Consider the following 22,368-nt stretch of genomic DNA (forward strand, 5'->3'; position numbering starts at 1 on the left):
TGACCCTTCCTTTTTACAGATGTGGTGGCTGAGCCCCGGAGTGGGGAAGCCAGGGGGCTTATACTCATAGTGAGGGGCAGAGGCAGAATTTGGATCCTTTGACTCCAGTGTTCTTTTCATTGTTATCCCCTCTCCCCCATACGCCGATTTCTCTGTATAGGATGTGATTCCTTCCTACAGTTTAGGAGATAAATTTATTGGCTGAATATCAGAGCACTGTTCGTGCATGTGCACATTTGGTGATGTTATACGGGGGCAGAGTATTGTATGGAATTTAAAATTTGCTAACAATTTTGACATTCCCTAAAGCCCCTTACTCTATTTCTGATGCTCCTGGTTACCGGCCTCCACAGACCTGCCACCTCTTTGACCGTGTGGACTCTACCACACCTGAAGTACTAGTAGCCCCCTTGGCTCCAGAGGGCCTGGGAAGGTCAGGGCGCACACAGAGCGGGGACGTTGCCCCCATTGTCTCAGAGGCCCAACTTCCTTTCATTGTCAGCCATGAAATTCCCTCGTCATCTTGAATCCTCTCTACAAACATCAGCGTGGCACCTGTATACAGTGGCAGGTTTCTAGGGCCTTCTGTCACCATCCCTGCTCTTCCCCAGAGACCTGCGCATTCCTGACCCTAACTATGTCCATTTAGCTGGACATAAGCTTTGTCTCCTTCCATCTCCCTGCCTTTCATCATGTTCCTCCAAGGAGGTCAGAAGTCTTAACGAGCCAGCCTCTGCAGAACTTGGAGCTAGGGAGTTCCTCGGTGTGATGTGTCAAAGAAAGAACACTGCCCTTGGAGTCTAATGACCTGAGTTCCCCTCCCGGTGCTCCCACAAAATGCTGGTGACTTTGGGTGGGTCACACGCCCTTCCTGACCCTCCTCAGCAAAACAAGGTGACTGGACTGAGTTTCAAGGTGTGGGTCTTTAAAAGCCTTTGAGAAAAAGATTACCTTTCTCCCCCCAGCTTCCCCACCTTTTCCCTCTCTCTGGCCCAATGAGTCTTGCTAGATTCCTGACCGTTCCCGGGCTGGCACCGGGGAGCTGGTGGACAGAGTTGGTGGGAGAGTAAACATAGCAGAAGTGGCTCTTGGAGTCTCAGATTTCGGATTTCATCATCAGAGCAGTATCTTGGATGCCTCCTCCTCCCCTCCCTCCACCTCAATCTCTGGCCAACAACTTTCCTTTGCAGGAAACATCTGCTAGGGAAGGCTGGGCCGGGCCGGGGGTTACTGGAGGACATTGGCCAGGACCGTCCCCCAGATCCTGTAACTTTAAGTATGTGTTTGGGACTGTGCGTCCTACCCTCCCTCCCTCCCTCTTGCCTTACACAGGCAACACTAACAAAGAAACTGTTTGCCAGTCAACTGCAGAGGAACAGGGATGGGTGGGGAAGCCAGAAGAGAGGGGCTGAAGCCGTTCTTGGTATGTCCAGTAGTAGCTGTCCAGGGCTCAGGACGGGAACCACAGCCCCTGCGCTGGTGTTAATGCCGGGGACACCTCCGCTACTTGTCCTTTGTGTTCCTGGGAAGTGACAGCCAGAGACTAAGAGTTTGGGAATCCTGTTCCATCGTGGGCTTGGGTGAGCTCTGAGTCACCCCACCATAAAGGCTCTATAATGAGCACTGTCACTGGAGTGAGTCACTGGAGGGGCTGGAGCTTTGACCTCCATAGCACGGCCGTACCTGCCTGTTGAAACTACACCTGAGCTGGTCGTCTGGCTGGGCCCTCCGGTGTGCCTCAGTGGACTTGGCACGCGTGTCACACTTTTTGGCTCCAACCGCTGCTTGGGATCCTTGGATGGACTCTGGGAGGTATAATTGCTCCTCGCTGGAAGGAAGCAATTCACCCCACCTTTAATATGGGATCTCCAGGAGTGGAAATCACCACATTGCGAGCATCAGATGGGAGGAAGGGCACTCTACAGCAGGAGGCTGACCAGTGAGCTCCTCCCATGACCAACTCTGACCACATCCCTTTGGCTGGACAGACTTTGTGTTTAAAAGGAGCCTGAGTGTGAAGGGAAAACAGGACAGTCACTTTGCCTTCCAGCCTGGTCACTTTTTTGCTGTCAGTCCAGGCAAGACTGATTATTTACCCTGTGGACAGAGGAGGAAGGGAACGCCAAGGAACTGGACAAGTTAGGGTATCGGATGGGAGGGGAGCAATGGACTCTTTGACAGAATCTGGGATCCTCTGGAGCCTAATGCTGGCTCAGGACAGCGAGTCTTTGCTGTATTACCTGCAGAGACTGGACAGCTCATCTGCAGGCTGCAAACACTGGCATTGCTATGAATCTGAAGAAATCCCAGCAGTGAGTTTGCAATCTGATTATTTTCTGTCTCCCTCTGTTAAAATTTCAAAATTCTTAGCATTTCTCATTTTAACCTGTTTCCTGAGTGTTTATAAGTAATGCTAAAGAGAGTCCAGCCTAACCGGTCCTTGAATTTTTAAAATATAGGCTGGAGTTGTAGCTAGCTTTTGGAGGGAATAGTTCCAGAAATAAGGAGGGAATATTGGTGTTAATGTCATTCCCACTGATATATAATGCTTCAAGGTGGGGAAGAAAAAGCAGAAGTTATCTTTACTGTTCTGCTTCTGGAGCAGTCTATGCTGATAAACTACATTGGCAGGTTAGTGCAATGAGTTCCCAGGTTTGAAAAGCTGAATTTTTGTCTTTACCCCTTGATTTTTGCTTCTGAAACTTAAGAGATCCCAGTGCTGAATATGAATTCCCTATTTCCCTACTCCTGAATCTATAGAATTCTTGGAAAAAGGGAGAAAAGATAAATCAATTTGCCTGTGGTTTGGGAAATGTGACTGCGCCTTCCATTCCTCTATACCTGTGGAGGCTTTACTCAGTTATATACTGGAAGTGTAAAGTGCTGGGTGTAGGGGAGGTGGGAAAAAATTAAGGTTTTGATACTTGCAGCAGCTTGGACAACAGTGTTCCTTGGGCTGGGGATCCACCTGAAATGGGTTGGGAACAGCTGCAGGTCTCCAGGTGAGGCTAGTGCTCATCTCTTCAGACACAGTCCCTCAAAACTTCGGCTGGTGAACGGGAGGCACCAGTGTGAGCTTTTGGGACTTCACTGTTCCTTCCCATGGACAAAGCTTGAGTATCTGCTTTCCACGTCTGTCCCTGATAGGACACTGGACTTAAATAGCAGCAAGAGCCATAAGCAAAATCTTTATTTCAGTGGTGATTAAATAGAGGTATGTGTGGAATTGTTTCTGGAGAATTGTCCCATAGCATCTCCTGAACTCTTGGCTAGGACTTGAATTTAGTGTAATTAATAGTGAATGTTCCGTTTAGGAAGACCACTGTTTTTTTAAGGGCAATTCATTTGGTATGCATTTAACAAAAGGCAAATTAGCTGAAATCCCTGAAGATATTGTCTTTTCTATTGTCTTCATGGAAGGCTTTGGGTCAGTGAGCTCAGGTAGTTCTAACACAAGATAAATGAACTTAGTCATAGATTTGGGTGCTGTCTTGATCTCCTAGAGAAGTAACAATTCCATAGTTTCATTGCAGACAGGTATGATTGAACACAAAGGGAACTGGGTGGGAAAGTGTTTAGGGTCCCAAACAGTCCAGTGCCAGTACTGGAAATGTACCTGAAAGCATATACCTGTAGAGGAGTGATATGAACTAAAGACAGCCAATTCTAGAATCTGGTTGGAATCAATTACTTGCCTACCTTAGATTGGGATCTCTTTGAGAATAGGAGCTATCTTTTTGCCTTTTTTTTTTTTTTTTTTTTTTTTTTTTAATATATCTCCAGCCCTTAGCACAGTGCCTGTTACATAGTAAGTGGGTACTGAATAAATGCTTTTTGATTTTCTTTTTATTCTTGCCTCTTGTAGGGATATTGTGCTTTATTAAAATTGCTTATGTGTTGTTAGAATTCTTGATTATTATAGTTCAGGATATGTTCCCTTAAGAGGCAGGAACCATTTTATTTTTATCTTTATATTCAGTGATGTAGTGTTTAATCAATGCTGTTGATTTCTTGATTGATTAGACTTTCAATGTTTTGTCTAGAGGGATTAACTACTTAACTGAGGTATATTATAATGGTGACTCCTTTCATTTATGGTTGGACTACTTAACAGCTGATTCTCTTTCCAATTCTCACAGTATGAATCCATGGGATACTTTATTTTATAGATATGGGGATTAGTAGCTAAGGACCGAATCTGTAATTCTATTTATTGAGTTTTCTTCCAGATGAGAAAACACCTTCGACAAGTGTAGATTTTTGTACTTTCTCTGTTACTTTGGATATCACTAGAACACTGAGAAATTAAATGACTTGCTCAGAGTCATACAGTATTATTCAGAAGTGGGACTTGAATTCAGATCTTCTAAGCTCCAAAACCTGTTCTTTATTCACTTTGTCACTGTTGATGAATTACCTTTTAAATAAGTTTGGATTTTAGGATCAATAGGCTGCTTAATTAAAGACCAGACAGCTTGAAGTGGGGGAATGGTTTAAGAAGTCACTCACATCTATCTCAGAAACATTTTTTTTTTACAGTTCCAAACATTTACAATTAAAATTTGTTTTAAAAGATATAATAACTACATGGAAAAGACTATCACTAGTTGGGCATCAGGGCATTTGTCCCTTTCCTACACCTTACTTTTATAACTCCCTTTACATTCATGTCCCATCCTTAGGGTTGGGGGGTGAGAATCAGAGTAATTTTAGAAGGTAGCTTAGGGCTTCATGTTGCTTTGGAGGGTATTTTCCCTCCCTCCTGTCTATTCCTACCACACAGGTCAGGGCTGTGCATAATGTGGGTACACTTGTCCTTATTAGCTTTTTCTCAACATGGCCCTGGGAGGCAAAGTCTACTGTACTCTCTCTTTCTCTCCATCCCACCACCCTTCCTACTCCCTACTAAACATCCTGCATAACTGGCCTTGCTGTATATGTTGGATAAAAGCATTTCATTCCCTCCTTCCTAAAACAGAAGAAACTGTTCTCTGCTAATATACCTCCCCTCTTTCCTATACTCTCTGCCTCTGGCCTCCCCCATACTTTCCCCTTTTATCCCCCTAACCTTAATCCTTTGTCACGCAGGTATTAAGCCCAACTTACAAACAGCGGAATGAAGACTTTAGAAAGCTTTTCAAGCAACTTCCTGACACAGAGCGTCTCATCGTTGGTAAGCCAGGAGTGACCCCCAAATAAGGGCCATTACTCCAGCTGTTTTACCAGAGAAAGAATATGACTCTAAACTGCCATGGATTCTAAACTGCTGTGTCTACCTCTTAGAGCAGAAGGACATTGAGCTAACACTTTGAGGTGGCCCCTGGGATTTTGGGTGGGGGAAGATCCTTCCTTATTTTGGGGTGGTAAGATAACCCAACACCTATGCTGAGAGATTTTCAGTACTTTACAAATGTTAACTAGATAAACATTGTTATTATTCTTATTAATTATTATCAAGCTGTAAACGCTTTTAGTCACATTATTTTTACCTGGTCTACATGGAGAGTTTAGGAGGAGCAAATTTGTAGGGAGGTTGGAGAGCAAAGTTTGCAAAGCAGTTTGCTAGATTACTTTGGGCTCTTTGCTTCTGGCTTTCATGACTTAATGGCTTACAACTGCCCCCCTAGAATGTTCCTCTGAGCTGAGGCAAATATCAGTGTCCCTAGTTCTCTTTGCTTAATCAGAACTTTCAAACCCAGGAAGTAACTGCTTCTCCACATCCTTTAAGGAAACCTCCCTGATCATTTTATGTGCATTTACTCAAGCTGTTAGAGCTGTATCAGGGAATCGCCTCCTGTAATGGTTTGCCCTCCTTTGGCACTCTGGCTTCCCCTGCCCCTGGAACATCCCTCTGCTTCTCCAGCCTCTGGGTCAATAACCCCTTGAGCTAGAAATTCTCTTTTTCCCTCTCAGCGCATTCTCCCTACTCTCCGTCTTGGCTGACATGCTGCCTCCAAGTTTTCATCTGTGTAAGCCTCTGAATGGCTCTCTGAAACCTTTGGAGCACAAGACACTTTATCTTTTGGCCACTAGTTTGGGCACCTCTCGCTCCTGGTCAGGGGGAGGTCCCCTTTTAGACCTGGGTCTTTAGTTACTTAGAGCTAATTGGGGTCCCTTGTGGGTGAGGTGGTGCATCCTAACTGCATTGACTTGGCAGCTGTTGACTGGGGTTGCTTCCTGCCTCTGACTTCTCTTCTCTCTCCTGCTATAGATTACTCATGTGCGCTTCAAAGAGACATTCTCCTCCAGGGCCGACTCTACCTCTCCGAAAATTGGATCTGTTTCTACAGCAACATCTTCCGCTGGGAAACTCTGGTAAATGCTTGAGGCACCATTCCCCTTTGGAAGAGCTATGGCAACACCTTTCTGCCTTGGTTCCTGTACTAACTTCATACTCTGTCCTGGGCCTTAATATAACCATATGAAAAGCACAGGCTTCAAGAAAATTGATTGATCCACTTTCATTTTTGTTGAATATGGGAGGGAACATTGTGCATAGGAGACAAAGATGTGGAGGTACATGGAAAAATGTAAATGGGACCTATGAAAATATGGAAGACTACTGAGAACGTGGAAAGTTTATTGGAGGTGGAGGCAGGAGGTTTGAGTTCTGGTCCCTGATGTACCAGTAATTAGTTGTGTTAATTATTATGGACCAAATTCTGTTTGCTCATCTTTAAATTGAAAGGGTTGATCTACCCAAGTTCCAGATCTAGATGTATGTGGTTGATGATCTCAGTTAGTCTTTCTTAGTGCTATTGCTCTACCAAACTGTAATTATGTCCTTTTTTCCTTCCTATTCCTTCTCCCGTCTTGTTGGGTATCCCAGCTAACAGTGCGATTAAAAGACATCTGCTCCATGACTAAAGAAAAAACAGCTCGACTCATTCCCAATGCAATCCAAGTTTGCACAGACACTGAAAAGGTAAAGTTATACCATTCTAGGAGCCCTTTTTACCCATCTGATTCAAGTTCTCCCTCTGTGCATGTTTCTAGTGTTACTATAATGGGACTGGAGGAAGAACACTGTGACAGCCTTGGAGGCAGGAGCAGGAGGCAAATGAACCTAAGCCCATTAGCTTAGGGGGTTGGGTAGGCAGAGAGCTCTTGGGTAAAGTCAATTAAAATTCCCAGGGATTGGTCCTTCCTGCCCAGGTATGCCTTTCCCTTCTCCAGGCCAAATTCAGTGTTTATATCAATGTTCAGTCATCTCAGGTCTTTGGAAAGTGATCACTGACCTTTAACTAGACCAGGAAGATTAATAGGATTAAGCCTGCTAAGGAAATTAGAAAGACTCAAAGCTTCCCAGGTGCAGAGCTCTTCATTATAGAGTAGATAATAGAGGCTCAGGTTTTCCTCCTCCAGGTTGCCATTTTACTCTGCCCTTTTCTTCTCCCTTATTGGAAGTGGAATAGTATTGAGAGTAAAAGGAAGTCATATTCTAGGTGGTTGTTTTTGGTGGATGACTATGGAAAGCTTATGAGGAAAAGGAGACTGACATAATAGAAACTGGTCATTCTAAGTTTTCCAGCTTTTAACTGTTGTTTCTTGTCACATCCCCATCCCTTAATACTCCCCTCTAAAATATATGTCTGTGTAATATTATGGCCCAGTGATAACGCAGTTAGATAATACAATCCAACATACAGTTATTAAGCAACTATTATGTACAAGGCCCTGTACTATTTTTTCAAAGGATGTAAAGACAGAAGTAAAACACAAGGAATTTATATGTAGCTTGGGGAGCAGAAGGGAGTGTGGTACAGTGAGCGATACATGTGCAAAATAACTTCAAGAAAGAGAGGACATTATATTGTCTCTAACTTATGCTTGTATCCTTGGCACTTTAGTCTGGCAGACTATGGACATCTGAAAAAATAGCTTATCATTCATTCATTCATTCAAATTGGGAGTTAGTGGTGCTTAGCTTCTGACAAATAGAACTTTTAGAGGTGGAAGGGCCATGTGGCTGTTCTCCCATTACCCCATCTTTCTGAACAGTCCTGTCTTTTCTTTTTCTCTCGCTTGCCAGCACTTTTTTACATCTTTCGGGGCCCGAGATAGGACATACATGATGATGTTCCGGCTGTGGCAGAATGCCCTCCTAGAGAAGGTAAGCATACCCTCCCTTCTCAGAGGGTTTATAACCTCATGTCCTTTTTATTCTTTTTATTTTGTCCTTGTAATACTTTGCCTTTGGAAAATTGGCTTTGGAGTTAAGAACATCTAAGTTCCAGACCCACCTCTGACCCATACTGACTGCGTGACCCTGGACAAGTCACTTTTAGTGTCCCAGGAAACTCCTAGATTTTATACTTGCTTAGAAGGTGGTGATCTGCATTGGTAAAGGAAGTTTTTCACCAAGAGTTCCCTAAGAAGATGAAAAATTGGGTCTAGTAAAAACCAAAGCAAAAAACAAAGCATTCTCTGCCTAAAAGGATTGTCCTGAAAATCCCATGTACCTATTTAGATGCTTTGGAAATAGTGGCATTCATTCACATCTGAACCTTGTGACCAGATTTGAAGGTTTTTTGGCAGAAATAATGGAGTGGTTTGTCATTTGCTTCTCCAGTTTATTTTCCCTGATGCATACAGGGTTAAGTGACTTGCATATAGCTAGTAAGTGTCTGCAGCCACATTTGAACTCAGGATGTTGAGTCTTCCTGACTCTAGGCGCAGCACTCTACCTACTGTGTAAATGGCAGAGCAATATAAACTTCATCTGTTATCTGCCTCATTGTCATGATGAGGCCCATGGAAAGAGGATCTGTTATGATTCTGGCCAAGAGGGTGCATTCTGTAATAAAAAGAATACTAGAATCAGAGTCAAGAAGAATCTGACGACTAACACTTTCTAATCATGTAAACATGGGCAAGACACTTACCCTCTTTTTCCCCAGACATAAGAAGTCCTTTGAGAAGCAAATCAAAGCTGTAGTGGGCAGGGAACTAAAGACCACCACATTCTGATTTAATGCCCTCTAAGGCCTCAGAGAAAAGAACTGGGAAGGACTAATGGATGGAAATAGGTCCTGACTACTCTTGAGACCAGTCCAGCAATTCAGCAGCTTTGGTTTTTGCTTTCTTCCATGGGAGTGAGCTCAGGTGTTCAAGCAGAGGCTGTCTAGGATGTTACTGGGAGAATTCCTTCTTGGGTCAAAGGGATTTAAACAGATGTACTTCAAGGCTCTTTCCCACTCTAAGCATCTAGGTTCTTTGAGAATACTAGACTGTGGCAGAAGAGATCTGGATTCAAACCCCATCTTTAATACTTAACTAGTTGTATGACCTTGATCATTAACTTCTCTGAGGCTTATCTATAAAACTAGGAGGCAGAACAGAGGAATAGTACTCACCTTGAAGATTTTAAGTATCAAATGAGGTAATACATTCAAAAGCTTTTTCAAACCTTAAAAACCTCATAAAAATATCAATTCTTATTCTCCCAGGATCAAACTCTGGCTGCTTTTGTCTTGTCCTGAATATATCTTTCCCATGTTGTTCTAAGAAGCCTCAAAGCTGGGAATAGGAAATTGGTTATTAGGCAGTTACTGGAAGAATTTAAATGAATCTTGAAAATACCATCCCTCAAATTCTGAAGGAGGAAGAAGTCAAATCAAGTTGGCATTTATTAATGGCTTATTACTGCCAAGCACTGAGCTAAACATTGGAAAGATACTGCCTGCCCTCAAAGAACACAAAAAAAAGGAAGCTGAAAAGAGGTAGAAATGGAGGTGTGAGGAAAGGCGTGATAGAGGAATTCTAGAGAGACATAAGTGCAGCACAGAGAGAAAAGAAGATGAGGTTGATCTGGGCACTTTCATTAAATAGAAATTCTGGGAAGAACCGCCAATCAGAGTGATGGATTTTCCTGGAGAAGATCAGGAATGGCGTGAACCCCTTCAGGATGAGGAAGTTGCTCTGTAGGGGTTGAGAATGTCTAGAGAGTGATAAGCAGAATCTGGAGAAGAATAAAGACACGACTGATTTGGAAGCTTTCCTTAAAACAGGGGTCTGGATATAAACCATAGGCATTTTAAGTCTGTCATTGCCTGGAGTTAAGGTTTCAGTGGCTATAGGGATCTGTCCTAGGACTCAGAACAGATCTGTCCTTGATTCCCCCTTGGGGAAAGTGGGGGGGGGAGTCATAGATAAAAAAAGAACCCTAGTTTTTAGAAGTTAGTTTAGAAGTTTTAGTCTCATGATAAAGACAGACACCTACCAGTCCATGGAAAAGGCCAAAGGAAATATACAAAGAAAACAAACAAGTACATTAAGAATTCAATAAACATCTGTTGAACATATACTGTGATTGAAACATAGGGTTTATGTGTGGAGAAACATAACAAAGATAATTTGAGATATTGCCTTCACAGATGTCAGTTCAGCAAAGTAATAAAACCTTCCCAAATAACTTTAATAATAACAACTGCCATTTATATAGTGGTTTAAGGTTTTCAAAACACTTTACATACATACATACATACATATATATATTCTCATAAAACAACTTGTGCATGGCGCTATACTAAATGCTGGGGATACAAATAATAAAAAACAGCTTTGCCCTCAAGGAAGCTGAAAGAAGGGGAAGATATCTTAGAAAGGACTAGGCTAGGGGGCGTGGGGGCGGAGGAGAGGTGGGAGAGTTCCGGAGAATTACAAAAGCAGCCTTGCTGCTTTTGGAGAAGAGGAGAAAAACTGTGTGGAACCTCTTTAAAAATAGAGGTCCTGTAGTGCATGGTTCTGCTCTCTAGCTAGAAAGCCTAATCAGAGGGTGGAGGGTCCTGATGATTTGTGAGTATGAGGCAGACTGGCCTTGAAGCCTAAGAATATTTACCAATGCTGTGTTTCCTTTGGAGAAAATTATACAGAGGTCCAAAGAAGTCTCAAAGCAGGATCTCCTGGGAGTTAATAAATGCCTTCACAAAAGAACCCCAAATAAAACTCTGATTCATGGATTAGTTAAGTCAGATCCATCAGTAGGGGTGAAGGGCAGGACTTGGCTTTGACCCAAGCTTTTGAAATTTAGAGGGCATTGATATCACTTGTACTTTTTCAAAAGATCAAAGAGTTTAGTTTAGCGTATAGTTTGCCAGAGTCTAGTTAAAATAGGAAGCTGTAAAATAGCTAATTTCTCTTCCTTCCCTACTCCCAGTGCCCTTACCCAACCATGCCCTGCTCCAAGGTTAACTTTCTTAGCAATAGTAGGATGGCATTCTAGAATCCCTCCTCCTCTTCCATGGGGTTTTGTTTCTCTATGTCTGGGGCACCTGCTTCACCTTCCATGTGGCTTAATCTCTGAAGTATTAGTCATGGTTTTGTGAGAAATTATTTTCTTCCTGTCTTCCCTATATAGTCTGAACCTTAGACTTTTAGGATATATCTCAATTATTGAATTTTTTTTTCCCTTGAGGCTGGGGTTAAGTGACTTGCCCAGGGTCTCACAGCTAGGAAGTGTTAAGTGTCTGAGACCAGATTTGAACTTGGGTCCTCCTGAATTCAGGGCTGGTGCTCTATCCACTGAGCCACCTAGCTACTCCCTCAATTATTGAATTTGATTAGGAAAAGTAGGGGTAGAGATGGATTAAGAACTAAAAGGACAAACAAATAGAAAGAAATGAGACATCCCAGAGAGGTGTGTGGTGTATGTGAAAGAAAGCTGAGGGTAAGGGGAAGAGGGAAACAAATAGTAGATGCATCCTTCCCACTTTATGTGGGGTTTCCTTAAGAGTATGTCAGACATGGGCAAGGCATTTTCTTTTGTCAGGCTCCCCTATTCTCAGAGGTAGTTTGTTGGCCCTCCCTAACATTCCAGTCGGTACACAGAGGTAGGAAAAATTAATGTTCCTGTCATTGCAAACCACTAACTTCTTTCTCTAGAAGTGACCATGCCCAAGGAATAGAGGGAGGACTAAGAGTGGGCTAATGTCTCCACGCTCTTTAAAATCAAACAAACAAAAATACTTTTGGTTTGATTCTAGATTTAATTTATAGCTCTCCCTTCCTTCTTTACCTTCTGCCTCTCCCCACTACCTTCTCTTACTTTCCCTAACTCCTACTTGCAAGTACATAAACATTTGGTCAAATGAAATAACATATGTAAAGTGCTCTATAAATGTTAGCTACAGTTTTTATTATCTGCCTTGAGGCAGCCCACTCAGAGTCCTTCTTGATTACCCACCTATCCTATTCCAGCCCAGTTTTCCTTTCTCTAGCAGAGATATTAAACCCCATGAGAACCAAGCTAAAACTCAAGTGGGCAAAGAGCTAAAGACTACTGTATTCCTATTAAATCCATCTTGTGGTGACTCCAGAGAGCAAAATAGAGACCAGTGGATGGGAGTTCTAAGGAAGAAGATTCCAGCTCATTATAAAGAATGAATGTCTTCATTGCTAGATCTGTTCAGCAGTAAAATGGTTTTGTTCATTTGGTAGGTAACTCATCACTGAAGGTATTCCAGGAAGACAGAGGCTGACATGACCACTTGCCAATGATATTATAAAATGGATTTCTTCCTGAGTGGGAGATTTAGCCAGATCTGTTCTCAGGTCTTTTTTCAGCTCAGTGCTTTAATTTTTTTTTTTACTTATTAACTTCTGATTTCATGGAGTCATAGACTTGAAAAAAAAACACCTGCTTAACCTAAAGCAATTCCTGAGCAGATATCTCTTTATAATATTAAGGACAAGGATTCATACAGCTTCCACAAGCATCATGGTCAGAGTACAATTAGGACTGGCACTCCCTTTATTCTTAACTCCGTTCCTTTCCTTATATTAATTGATTGCCTGATTGAGCTTTTGGACCACTGAAACCCTCAGGGCTTTTTCAGTTGAACTCTTTTCTCTATCATTCTGTATGCTTTTTGCTTCTTTTAAACTATATGGAATTTAGTATTTATCTTACTAGAGCAGGTATCTAATTCTATGTCAGTCTGTTTTTAGATTCTGCTTTTCTCATCCCAACATATTAACTGCCCTTCCCAGCTTCCTGGTGCCTTCACATTTGATTAGCAAGCTATTTGTACTTTTTTCTAAGTCAAATTTGATAAACAAATTTCTTCGAGGTCTCAGTATTACTTTTGTAAATGTCCTTTATTATTGGGGTATTATTAGTAAGAGCACAAGATGTGACTAGCATTTCCAAAATAGTCAAATAAGTCCCTTCCTCCATACTCATTGTAGGGAATGAAAGATCATTTGTAGTAGAAGTAAAAAGGAAAAAAACAAGCAAAAAACATAGAGAGGAAGCAGAGATATTGCCAGAGAGCAATTGTCTGTCAAAAAATCTTTTCTTGGCTAACAAGATCATAACTCTTCTTGGGTTTGGTGATGAGCAGTCAGACTATTTCCTCTCCATACAAAAGAGCAAGCCTGAAGAAGGGTGAAAAGCTTCTATTTTCTCCCATCTAGCCCCTATGTCCCAAGGAGCTGTGGCACTTCGTCCATCAGTGTTACGGAAATGAATTGGGCCTGACTAGTGATGATGAGGATTATGTGCCTCCAGATGATGACTTCAACACAATGGGGTGAGTGATATCAGTTTGGAGTTCTTCTCTATGTTTTTTCTCTCCTTGTAGTGGTGCCCAAAGGCATGAAAAATGAGGTTGGAATAGAATTTCAGGCCAAGAGAAGGGCTTTCCATACCCTCAGGGATCTATAGATCCAGTGAGTTAACTAGGACATAGACATTAAAAAAAACTTAGGACTATGTACCTCCATTAAAATCCTTCTCCAGGGCGTCATCATGGCATGGAATTGATCCTGAATGCTTGAAGGCTACATCAGTCCAAACATAGGCTTCAACAGCTTTACTAAACTGTAATGACTTTGAATAAGGGACCATCAATAGACTCTGGATCTGTTTCCAAAGACTAACCTTGCTAAAGTTGGAGAGGCATATTACTAGAAAGTAAGCCAGGTTGATTAATGTTTTCAAACATAATTCAAAGGTTATCTACAAAATATGGAGGTGTTGTGATTTGTAGTGATGGAGAGAATACTCAGATGGATGCAATCACAGGTATTTGAAGAAGGAACATTCCAGAAAGCACAAATTGATTTAATACAAAGGAGAAAGAATAGTGTAATGGAAAGACTTAAATTCAGAAAAACTAATCCCAATTCTGCTGTGTCACCTTAGGCAATCATTTAATCTCTTTAGTTTTCTGCATCTGTAAAATGGGAATAAAAATTCTTCCACAACCTGACAGTGGTTTAATGTGAATGCCTTGCTTTGAAAAAGTGCTATAGAAATGTGAGTTATTATTGGGGATGTGGATCCCATTGGAGGAAATGAAAGGGAAAAATTTTCAGTGAATTTGGTGATACAGCCAGTGAAAAGGAGTTCTATCTGGTGGATATTCATTTCCAACCAGAAATTTTAAATGTAAAATGGCCCTTGGGCATAGGATATAGGAGAATATGTGATAGTTCAGGAAAGATATCCCAGAGGTGAAAAATAATATTTGGACATGGACTGAGAGGTAGAAATGGACATTCAAAAAAAGAGTTCATTGTCAGGTTTCCCTAGTTTTAAGGCAGGTGATGGAATTAAGGCTAAGGGACATTTGTGAAAGATCTAGCTCAGCTCTCCAGCTTCTGCCCTCTGGGTAGGTGGGAGGGCGGGGATCTGCCTTAGTGGGCACTGATTGCCCTCTTCTTTGGCTCTGCTCCCCATCAGCTACTGTGAGGAGCTCCCGGTGGAAGAGAATGAGGTAAATGACAGCTCCTCCAAAAGCAGCATAGAGACCAAGCCAGACGCCAGCCCACAGCTGCCGAAGAAGTCTATCACCAACAGCACGCTGACCTCCACCGGGAGCAGTGAAGCCCCTGTCTCGGTATGGATTGTGACCCTTGCTCCGCCCCTGACTTAGTGGCCCTTTTTTTCACTAGCTTCGATGAATCAGCCTCATTAGAGGTAATTGACCTGGGAAAGTAAGCCCAAGTAAGGGCAGTGATGTGATATGCTAATAAATGTTTAACAACTGGCTTTCAAAAAAAAAAAAAAAGTACAACATAACACATTTTAAAGTTTAATCTGTTTTATTAACATTTATCTCTTAATTAAGTCTAAACAACCAATAAAACAATAAATAAAGCCCTGATTTTTAGCCTTTGCTGATTTCTGAGGAGTTAATAATGCTCATGCTGAAAATTTAACAATCTGGTCTGGTGAGCCAAGGCATCCCTGGGTGAGAGTATTTGTAATTTACGTCAGTTAATTCAGGGAGGAATTTCCTGAATGATAAGATCTCTTCCAGAGGTGGCTTGGTCACTAAGTAAGTATTTATTGATTCATCTCAGGGTCAATGGCAGTATCAGGTACTAGGCACTTGAAATTCAAGGTAGGGCATAAATATAATCGGTTCCTTTGAGAGGAATAGATCAAGTCAAATAGAGAGTCAGTAAGGCTTATGAGGTGACTCCAGAGCTGGAGGAAAAGTAGTGTAATGGAGATCCAGACATTTCCCAGAAAGTTCCATTTAAATCCCCATTCTAAACAAATGAAAACCATTTTCAAATGCTTTCCACAATGACTTTCTTTCTGCTGCCCTTCTTCACCTCTCCCTTGGGCCCAGCTCTTGCCTTTCCTAACTTGGAGAGTATTTATTGGCCAGAGTTCCAGCCTTAGGCACTCAGGAGTTACACAGTTTTATGCCTTTGAGGAGGGTTGGCATTGAGCAGCTAAGGCCCTTACTCAATCTATATGTAGCTCCGGTCCCTGACCCCTCTTGGAACAAGAAGGGAAAGGAAATATTTCCAGTTCTGTTCTTCAAGATCTTTATGGCCTAGCTGAGGAGGCAAAGTCCTGGGAAGAATCGAGGAATATATTGTAAGGTTTTAGAATTCGGGGGCTCCATCAAGGAAAGAAAACTAGAGAAAGTGTTCTTAAAGATCATTTAGAGCTCTTGGAAGCAATGACATCTGGGTTTGTGTCTCCCTTTCATTCTTCTCTAAGTCTCTTCCTCCCATCTGTCCCTATTTTCTCACAAGAGTGTTAGAACAAATATAACAATAACACTAGAAGAAACCTGGGAAGTTCTTGGAATAGAAGTGCTATTTAGTGGCAAAGTGGCGTTGCTATGTCCAATTATATGGATATTGTATGGATATATAATGGAGCCCCAGGAGAGAGCTACTTCTTTGAGTTAGGACTAGACTATATGTCCTTACTAATGGAAGATATTGAACCTAGCTAAGGACACCATGTTTTAGATCAGTCTTAAAGTGAAATAGCTACCTTGTAAGCCTCCCAGGAGGCCCTTGGCGTCATTTGAACCATAATACTTTGTATGCAGAGAAGGAAAGGTACCTACACTAGTTCTCACAGCAAGCCTGTGGCAGATCTGTGTGTGGATGAATGCACCCAGTATGACTCTGAGTCTTTTGACTGGTGACTCTAGAAATGATAGCATTTTATTGCTTGAATGATTACTCAACCTTTCTTCCTGAGTCACAGCATCTTTGTTAGGTCATAAAAGAATGTAACCCCTCTGTCTTTGCCACAGTTTGATGGATTGCCCCTGGAAGAAGAAGGGGTAGAAGGGGATGGCCCCCTGGAGAAGGAGCTCACAATTGACAACATTATTGGGGAGAAGATCGAGATCCTTGCTCCAGTGAACTCACCTTCTTTGGATTTCAATGATAATGAGGATCTTCCTACTGAGCTCAGTGATTCATCAGACACCCATGATGAAGGTAGCAGCGTAGACAAGGACTTGCTTTTCTTCATTACTAATGGGGGAGGCTGAAATGATGTCCTACCTAGATTCTTGAGTTTATTCTCTGCTCCTTGCAGAGCCAGCCGTAGGCAAGATGGTCAAGTAAGGGAAACTAAACTGAAGTGAGTCCTCTTCCCTCCTCAAACCTGTCCCCTTGTTTTAGTATCCATGCTGAGAACCCCATCATTCTAGGTCTAGCCTTCCTACAGTTTTATGCTTTATCTACCAGCCAAGGTTTATCACCATACTCCTTCCATGGAAACTTGCATCCCCGTAGGATTGGACTGGCAGTCAAGTAATTGCTAGTATATTAATGAGACAGTTATTATTCTTGGTAAAAAGTATATTTTGATTGGAGACTTTTAGCCTCTTCCTTCCATTTGCTGTCTTAAGTCACTAATCATTAATGGTAGGAAGTTCAGACTTGGTTGGCATATTAGGGTGGCGCCTTGGCAGACTGATGAGAAAACTATTAGGGTCCAGTGAACCTGATGATTCCTCCACTTGAGATTTACTGAGGAGGTAGCCTCTTGCTGGACCTTCCCACAATGATAGCCTCAAGTCATCTGAGAATAAAAGATTCTGCATTTCCAGTTCACAGAAGCCAAATTCATTAATTAATCATTAACCAGTGTCTCCCCATTGGCTAATTGATTGTTGGTTAATGACTTGTGAATGTAATCAGTTCTCTATTATTTAGCTGTGAATGAACTAATTTGTGGATTATACAACTGAAAATCTGTTCCAAGTGTCCCACCACTATCCCCTGTTCAGCAGACAGGCCTTCATCTAGAATCTTGCCTAGCATACTGACTTCAATACAGAAATAATTATTTTGGAGATGAACCGGTGCTCATCTGCAGCTCCTTTTGAATGCTGTCTTCCCTGCAGGAGAAGTCCAAGCTTTCTATGAAGATTTGAGTGGCCGGCAGTATGTGAATGAGGTCTTTAACTTCAGTGTTGACAAACTGTACGACCTGCTCTTCACGGACTCTCCCTTTCAGAGGGATTTCATGGAGCAGCGTCGCTTCTCTGGTTTGTTTCATCTGGGTCTCCCCTTTTTTCTTCCTCCCTGACTCTTCCTTGTTTTCTTTTACTTCCTCTGTGTATTCCCTTCCTTTTCTTCTCACTTCTTTCTCTCCTGTCTTCCAACCACCTTCCCTTCCCTGGGTCCCTTCTTTTTTGACTCACCTCTTCCTCTTCCCCTTTGCCTTCTCTTTCTTCTCCCCTATTTTCATCTAAATTTCCTTTCCCCATCTCTCTCATAGCCCTCTCTCTTTTCTCTCCTTTCCTTATATCACTTCCCTGCTTTCATCCTTGCTCTTTCTACTTTGTATGCCTTCTCAACCCAACATATAAGAATGTAGCTCCATGTTGCTTTCAAATCCAGATATCCCCCCTACTGCCACCAGAACCACAGTTGGGAATTCCCGTTTTGGAGTCTCCAATGGCCCTTCCCTTGGAACTCTGTTCTGACAGTCTCACACCTTGTGTTCTAGACTTAGCACAGGCAGACAACACGCTGTCCTTTGTACATGCAATCCAGTTCAGTGTGTAGTGAGCATAATGTCTTGGTCTGCTCCCCTGCTAGCAGGAGGGCATTCACGGGACACTGGAGAATCGTAGTGGATGAGAAAGGAGGGCTTTTTCCCAGGAGAACCCAGACATTCCTAACAGTAACTCCAGTGTTGCCAGAAGCCCTGTAGGTGGCCCCAAGACCTCTGACCCTGCCCCGTTGGAATTCCTGAGCTCTGTGCAGAATTTCGGCAGCACTACAATAAGCTCCTTTCTCCTTCTACTCGTCCTGCCTCCCACCCATCCACCCAGCCCTCCTTCCTTTTTTCCTGCCCCTCTCTCCACTGACCCTCCCCTCATCCTCAAGTTCCCATTGGCCTTTCCTGAGGGACTAGTTGTCCACTCCCAGAAGCTGAGAACAGTTCCCTTGGAGGTGAAATTCAAATCAGGCTTCCTCTTTTTTCCCCTCCCTCATCCCTCACCCCCTCACTACTACTAGATATCATCTTTCATCCATGGAAAAAGGAGGACAATGGAAACCAGAGTCGAGTGATTCTCTACACTATCACCCTCACCAACCCTCTGGCTCCCAAAACTGCCACTGTAACAGAGACTCAGGTAAATAAAGCATAAAAGGGAAAGAAGTCAGGAGTCTCTCAAGGACCAAGAAGTGAGGGCAGGATCTCAGACCCCCAGGGTGTTTCTTTGGGAAGTGGGGGTAGGGGAACCAACCTGGTCTCCTTCTGTCCTGCCCCATGGCTCCCTTCTCACTTCTTAGACCATGTACAAGGCCTGCCAGGAGAGTGAATGCTACGTGATAGATGCTGAGGTGCTCACCCATGATGTGCCATACCATGACTACTTCTATACCATCAACCGCTACACACTCACCCGTGTGGCTCGAAACAAGAGCCGACTCAGGTATTGACATCCCAGAGGTGTGGGTGGGCCAGCAGGAGGCTCTTCGAGGAGACCCTAAAACAGAGCACACCCATCTGAGTCAACTAAATCATAATTGTGAGCCCACTAGAGGTCATCTAATCCATTTCCCTATTTTAAAAGTGAGGGGAAAGTTCAGCAAAAGTGCTCCAAGGTCACACAAGTATTAAGTGACAGCTGGTGTTCGAGTCCATGGCTTGACTCCATTTTCAGGACTTTTTTCACTGGTTGTTGGGAATGAAATAGGATTGAATGTTGTTTCAGCTTTGACTTCTGTTGGTCTTAATGAAGCTTCCAGGATGATTATTATATTATAGATTAAGGCTGCCCTGAAGTAGCTAAAGTCTGTATTTTATAAAGTAAAGTTGTAGGAGCTGTGGAAGCTGTTGGGAGGAAGGATATAAGATGTCTAGCTCAGGGAGGATAGAAAACCCAAAGATGAAAGATGACAGGGAAGAATATTATGAGGAAGAGGAAAAAGAAATATCAGAGAAATGGATTGGAACAGCCAGAAATGTCTATCAAAATCAACTGAAACACACCACTTCTAAAGCCTCTTGTGGCCTTTCAGATACAAGCACTCGACTTCATCTTAATGAATGTGTTATATTGTGTTACTTATATATGTGTTTTATCTTGCCCATTAGACGGTGAGTTCCTAGAGGATTGAGATCATGTCTTGGATTTTGTAGTAGCTCCTTTAATTTCTAACATAGTACTTTGTACAGAGAAGGCACTTAATTGACGCTTGCTGAATGATTATGTTAAATTCTTCACAGAATATTGTCAGGGTTGGGAGGGGCCTACCAGTATGTGAATATATGTATGTGTATCTATGCACATACACAAAGACATACACACATACACACACACACACATACACATATATGGCTCAAAGATCTCCATTAAAGGGGAACCTCCTAGCCCTTGAATGTGCCCTTTTTTCATTTGATTAACTTTAAGTGTTTAAGCCTAAATCTCTCTGGTTTCTACCAGATGGTCTGAGACCTGTATTCTGGGGCCAAGCAAACCCTCTTTATTTTATTCTTTTATATGATAGCCCCTCACACACTTGGTGACAGCTGCCGTGCCTTCCCTTTGGTTTCTTCCACTAGAACCCCCTTCTGGGCACCAGGAAAGCTCTCCTGGTGAAGGGCAAAGGAATGACACCCCAGAGAGGGTGTTAGCTAAGGTGGTAGAAGGGCATAGATTTAGGGAAGGGGATGGGACAGAGATGCTGGGACCTGCATTGCAGGAAAAGCATGAGGCATGGAGGGTGAGAAAGCGGGAAATCTGTGAAGTGAGGAAGGGGATTCTTGGAGTGTAATAAGCTGCATTCTTTGATTCTAAACAAAAAAATGACTTAATCCTTCAAACCTAAATATTGAAAGAGTGTCCATGAGTTAGGCAAAGAACTGAAGTTACTTTGAGGGTACCCTTCCTCTTGACTGGGAAACCTACTTGTACCTAAAGACCTTTTTTTTTTTAATTTTTTGATTTTAATTTTAATTTGATTTTAATAAATCAGTGTTTACTGAGAGAATTGGGGAATTGTGGGAGGAAGGTCTGCTTTAGTTTGAGTCATAGGACAGCCTTTTCTTCACAGGGGAACAAGCCTATTCTAAAATAATAGATTTGTTTTGGGGCTTAATTTCTTAGGGTCTCCACAGAGTTGCGCTATAGAAAACAGCCCTGGGGGCTAGTGAAAAGCTTCATCGAGAAGAATTTCTGGAGTGGACTTGAAGATTACTTTCGCCATTTGGGTGAGGACTTTTATCACTGTTGTGGCTAGGACCCTAGTGGGACTGGTGGAAGAATGTGAGTGGAAGTGGTTAGAAAGTGTGTTTGTGGGGATAAGGCTGGGAAAGAACATGATTCTGTGTAGAGAAACCTAGTTTATGAGTCTTGATTTGCAAGAATGATAGAATTGAAAGGCACTTTAGAAACTGTTGAGGTCAATTCCCCTGTTGGCTTAGGTGGCAAACTGAGGCTCAGCAGAGGTGAATAGGATCATAGGATTATATCATTTAGAACCAGAAGGGATCTTAGGCATCTTCCAGGTTCCCTCATTTTATTTCTGAGACTCAGAAAGATTAATTAACTTGTGAAAGTCATTTAGATGGTTCAAAATGGCCATCACCAATAGAATCAAGGCTTCTTGATTCCTAATCTAGTCCCCTTTTCTCTGTATCACACTGTTACCATTCAGTGTGTATAAAAGATGGTTTGAATATACCAAAGTGTGAGAATGAGAGACTAAGATATAACTGTGGTATGCACAAGCATTTGACCCATCTCCTGGCTTGTAGCCATTGTGGAAAGTAAGGAGGGTCCCACCCACTTCTTTTTTGGATTTCATTTTTTTTTAATGTCAGAATCTATATTCTCTCACTCCCATCTCTCCATTGAGAAAACAAGAAAAATGTAATTCCTATTACAAACCTATGTAGAGATTCCTACGTTGGCCATGCCCCCCTCAAAAAAAGTCTCAATTTGCATGAGATTGAGAATGTCATCTTTCTGTTAGAAGGTAGATAGCATGCTTCATTGTGAATAGGAGTTACACCTTGATGTCCCATCTGCTTTCCCTCTAACTGGAGCTGAAAGTTGGCCTCTAGGGGAGGAGGAAGGGTCCTGAAAAGAAGGAAGCCTATGCGTGTAACTGAGAGGTGTTGGGGAGGTGGGGGTGTGGTCTGTGTATCCCTGACATAGCACCATCTACCTTGGCAGAGTCTGAGCTGACAAAAACAGAGAGCACCTACCTGGCTGAGTTACACAGACAGTCTCCCAAAGAGAAGGCCAGCAAAGCTCCTGCTGTACGGAGGAGGAAGCGACCCCATGCCCACCTGAGGGTACCCCACTTGGAGGAAGTTATGAGCCCTGTCACTACTCCTACAGATGAGGATGTGGGCCATAGGATCAAACATGTAGCAGGTAAGACCCAGTTCAGGGCAGGAGATGGTAGTAGAGGTCGGTACTGAGGCCTGAATTTCAGTAACTGAGGCTCTGAAATGTATATTAAATTTAATGCAATTTAGTTCAATAAATATATGTGAGCTATCTTTTATAAGGCCCTGTGCTATCTACTAGGGATATTCATACATTTCTGTACTTTATATATCATTTGCATTAGTTTACCCATGACTCATTAAATATCTTTAATTAGCATGGAATTCCTTATCCCCTA

General features: G+C 42.5%; 1 protein-coding gene across 15 annotated transcripts in view; it reads left to right on the forward strand.

Annotated features, from left to right (window-relative positions):
* GRAMD1B (GRAM domain containing 1B) overlaps positions 1 to 22,368 on the forward strand; it is a 314,117-nt gene that overhangs the window by 278,421 nt on the left and 13,328 nt on the right. For 14 of the 15 annotated variants that reach the window (XM_074302711.1, XM_074302718.1, XM_074302710.1 and 11 more), the window contains 12 exons: positions 5,089 to 5,173; positions 6,212 to 6,315; positions 6,830 to 6,925; positions 8,033 to 8,113; positions 13,417 to 13,532; positions 14,687 to 14,843; positions 16,515 to 16,704; positions 17,619 to 17,762; positions 18,742 to 18,860; positions 19,021 to 19,163; positions 20,841 to 20,944; positions 21,912 to 22,115. In XM_074302711.1, the coding sequence (XP_074158812.1) occupies positions 5,089 to 5,173; positions 6,212 to 6,315; positions 6,830 to 6,925; positions 8,033 to 8,113; positions 13,417 to 13,532; positions 14,687 to 14,843; positions 16,515 to 16,704; positions 17,619 to 17,762; positions 18,742 to 18,860; positions 19,021 to 19,163; positions 20,841 to 20,944; positions 21,912 to 22,115 (1,543 nt within the window). Of the gene's footprint in view, positions 1 to 1,352; positions 2,313 to 5,088; positions 5,174 to 6,211; positions 6,316 to 6,829; positions 6,926 to 8,032; positions 8,114 to 13,416; positions 13,533 to 14,686; positions 14,844 to 16,514; positions 16,705 to 17,618; positions 17,763 to 18,741; positions 18,861 to 19,020; positions 19,164 to 20,840; positions 20,945 to 21,911; positions 22,116 to 22,368 lie in introns of those variants that run through there. The other variant, XM_074302721.1, reaches the window with a different exon arrangement.

The sequence above is a fragment of the Sminthopsis crassicaudata genome, chromosome 3 (genome assembly GCF_048593235.1).
Source record: "Sminthopsis crassicaudata isolate SCR6 chromosome 3, ASM4859323v1, whole genome shotgun sequence".
In the NCBI taxonomy this organism is placed as follows: Eukaryota; Metazoa; Chordata; class Mammalia; order Dasyuromorphia; family Dasyuridae; genus Sminthopsis; species Sminthopsis crassicaudata.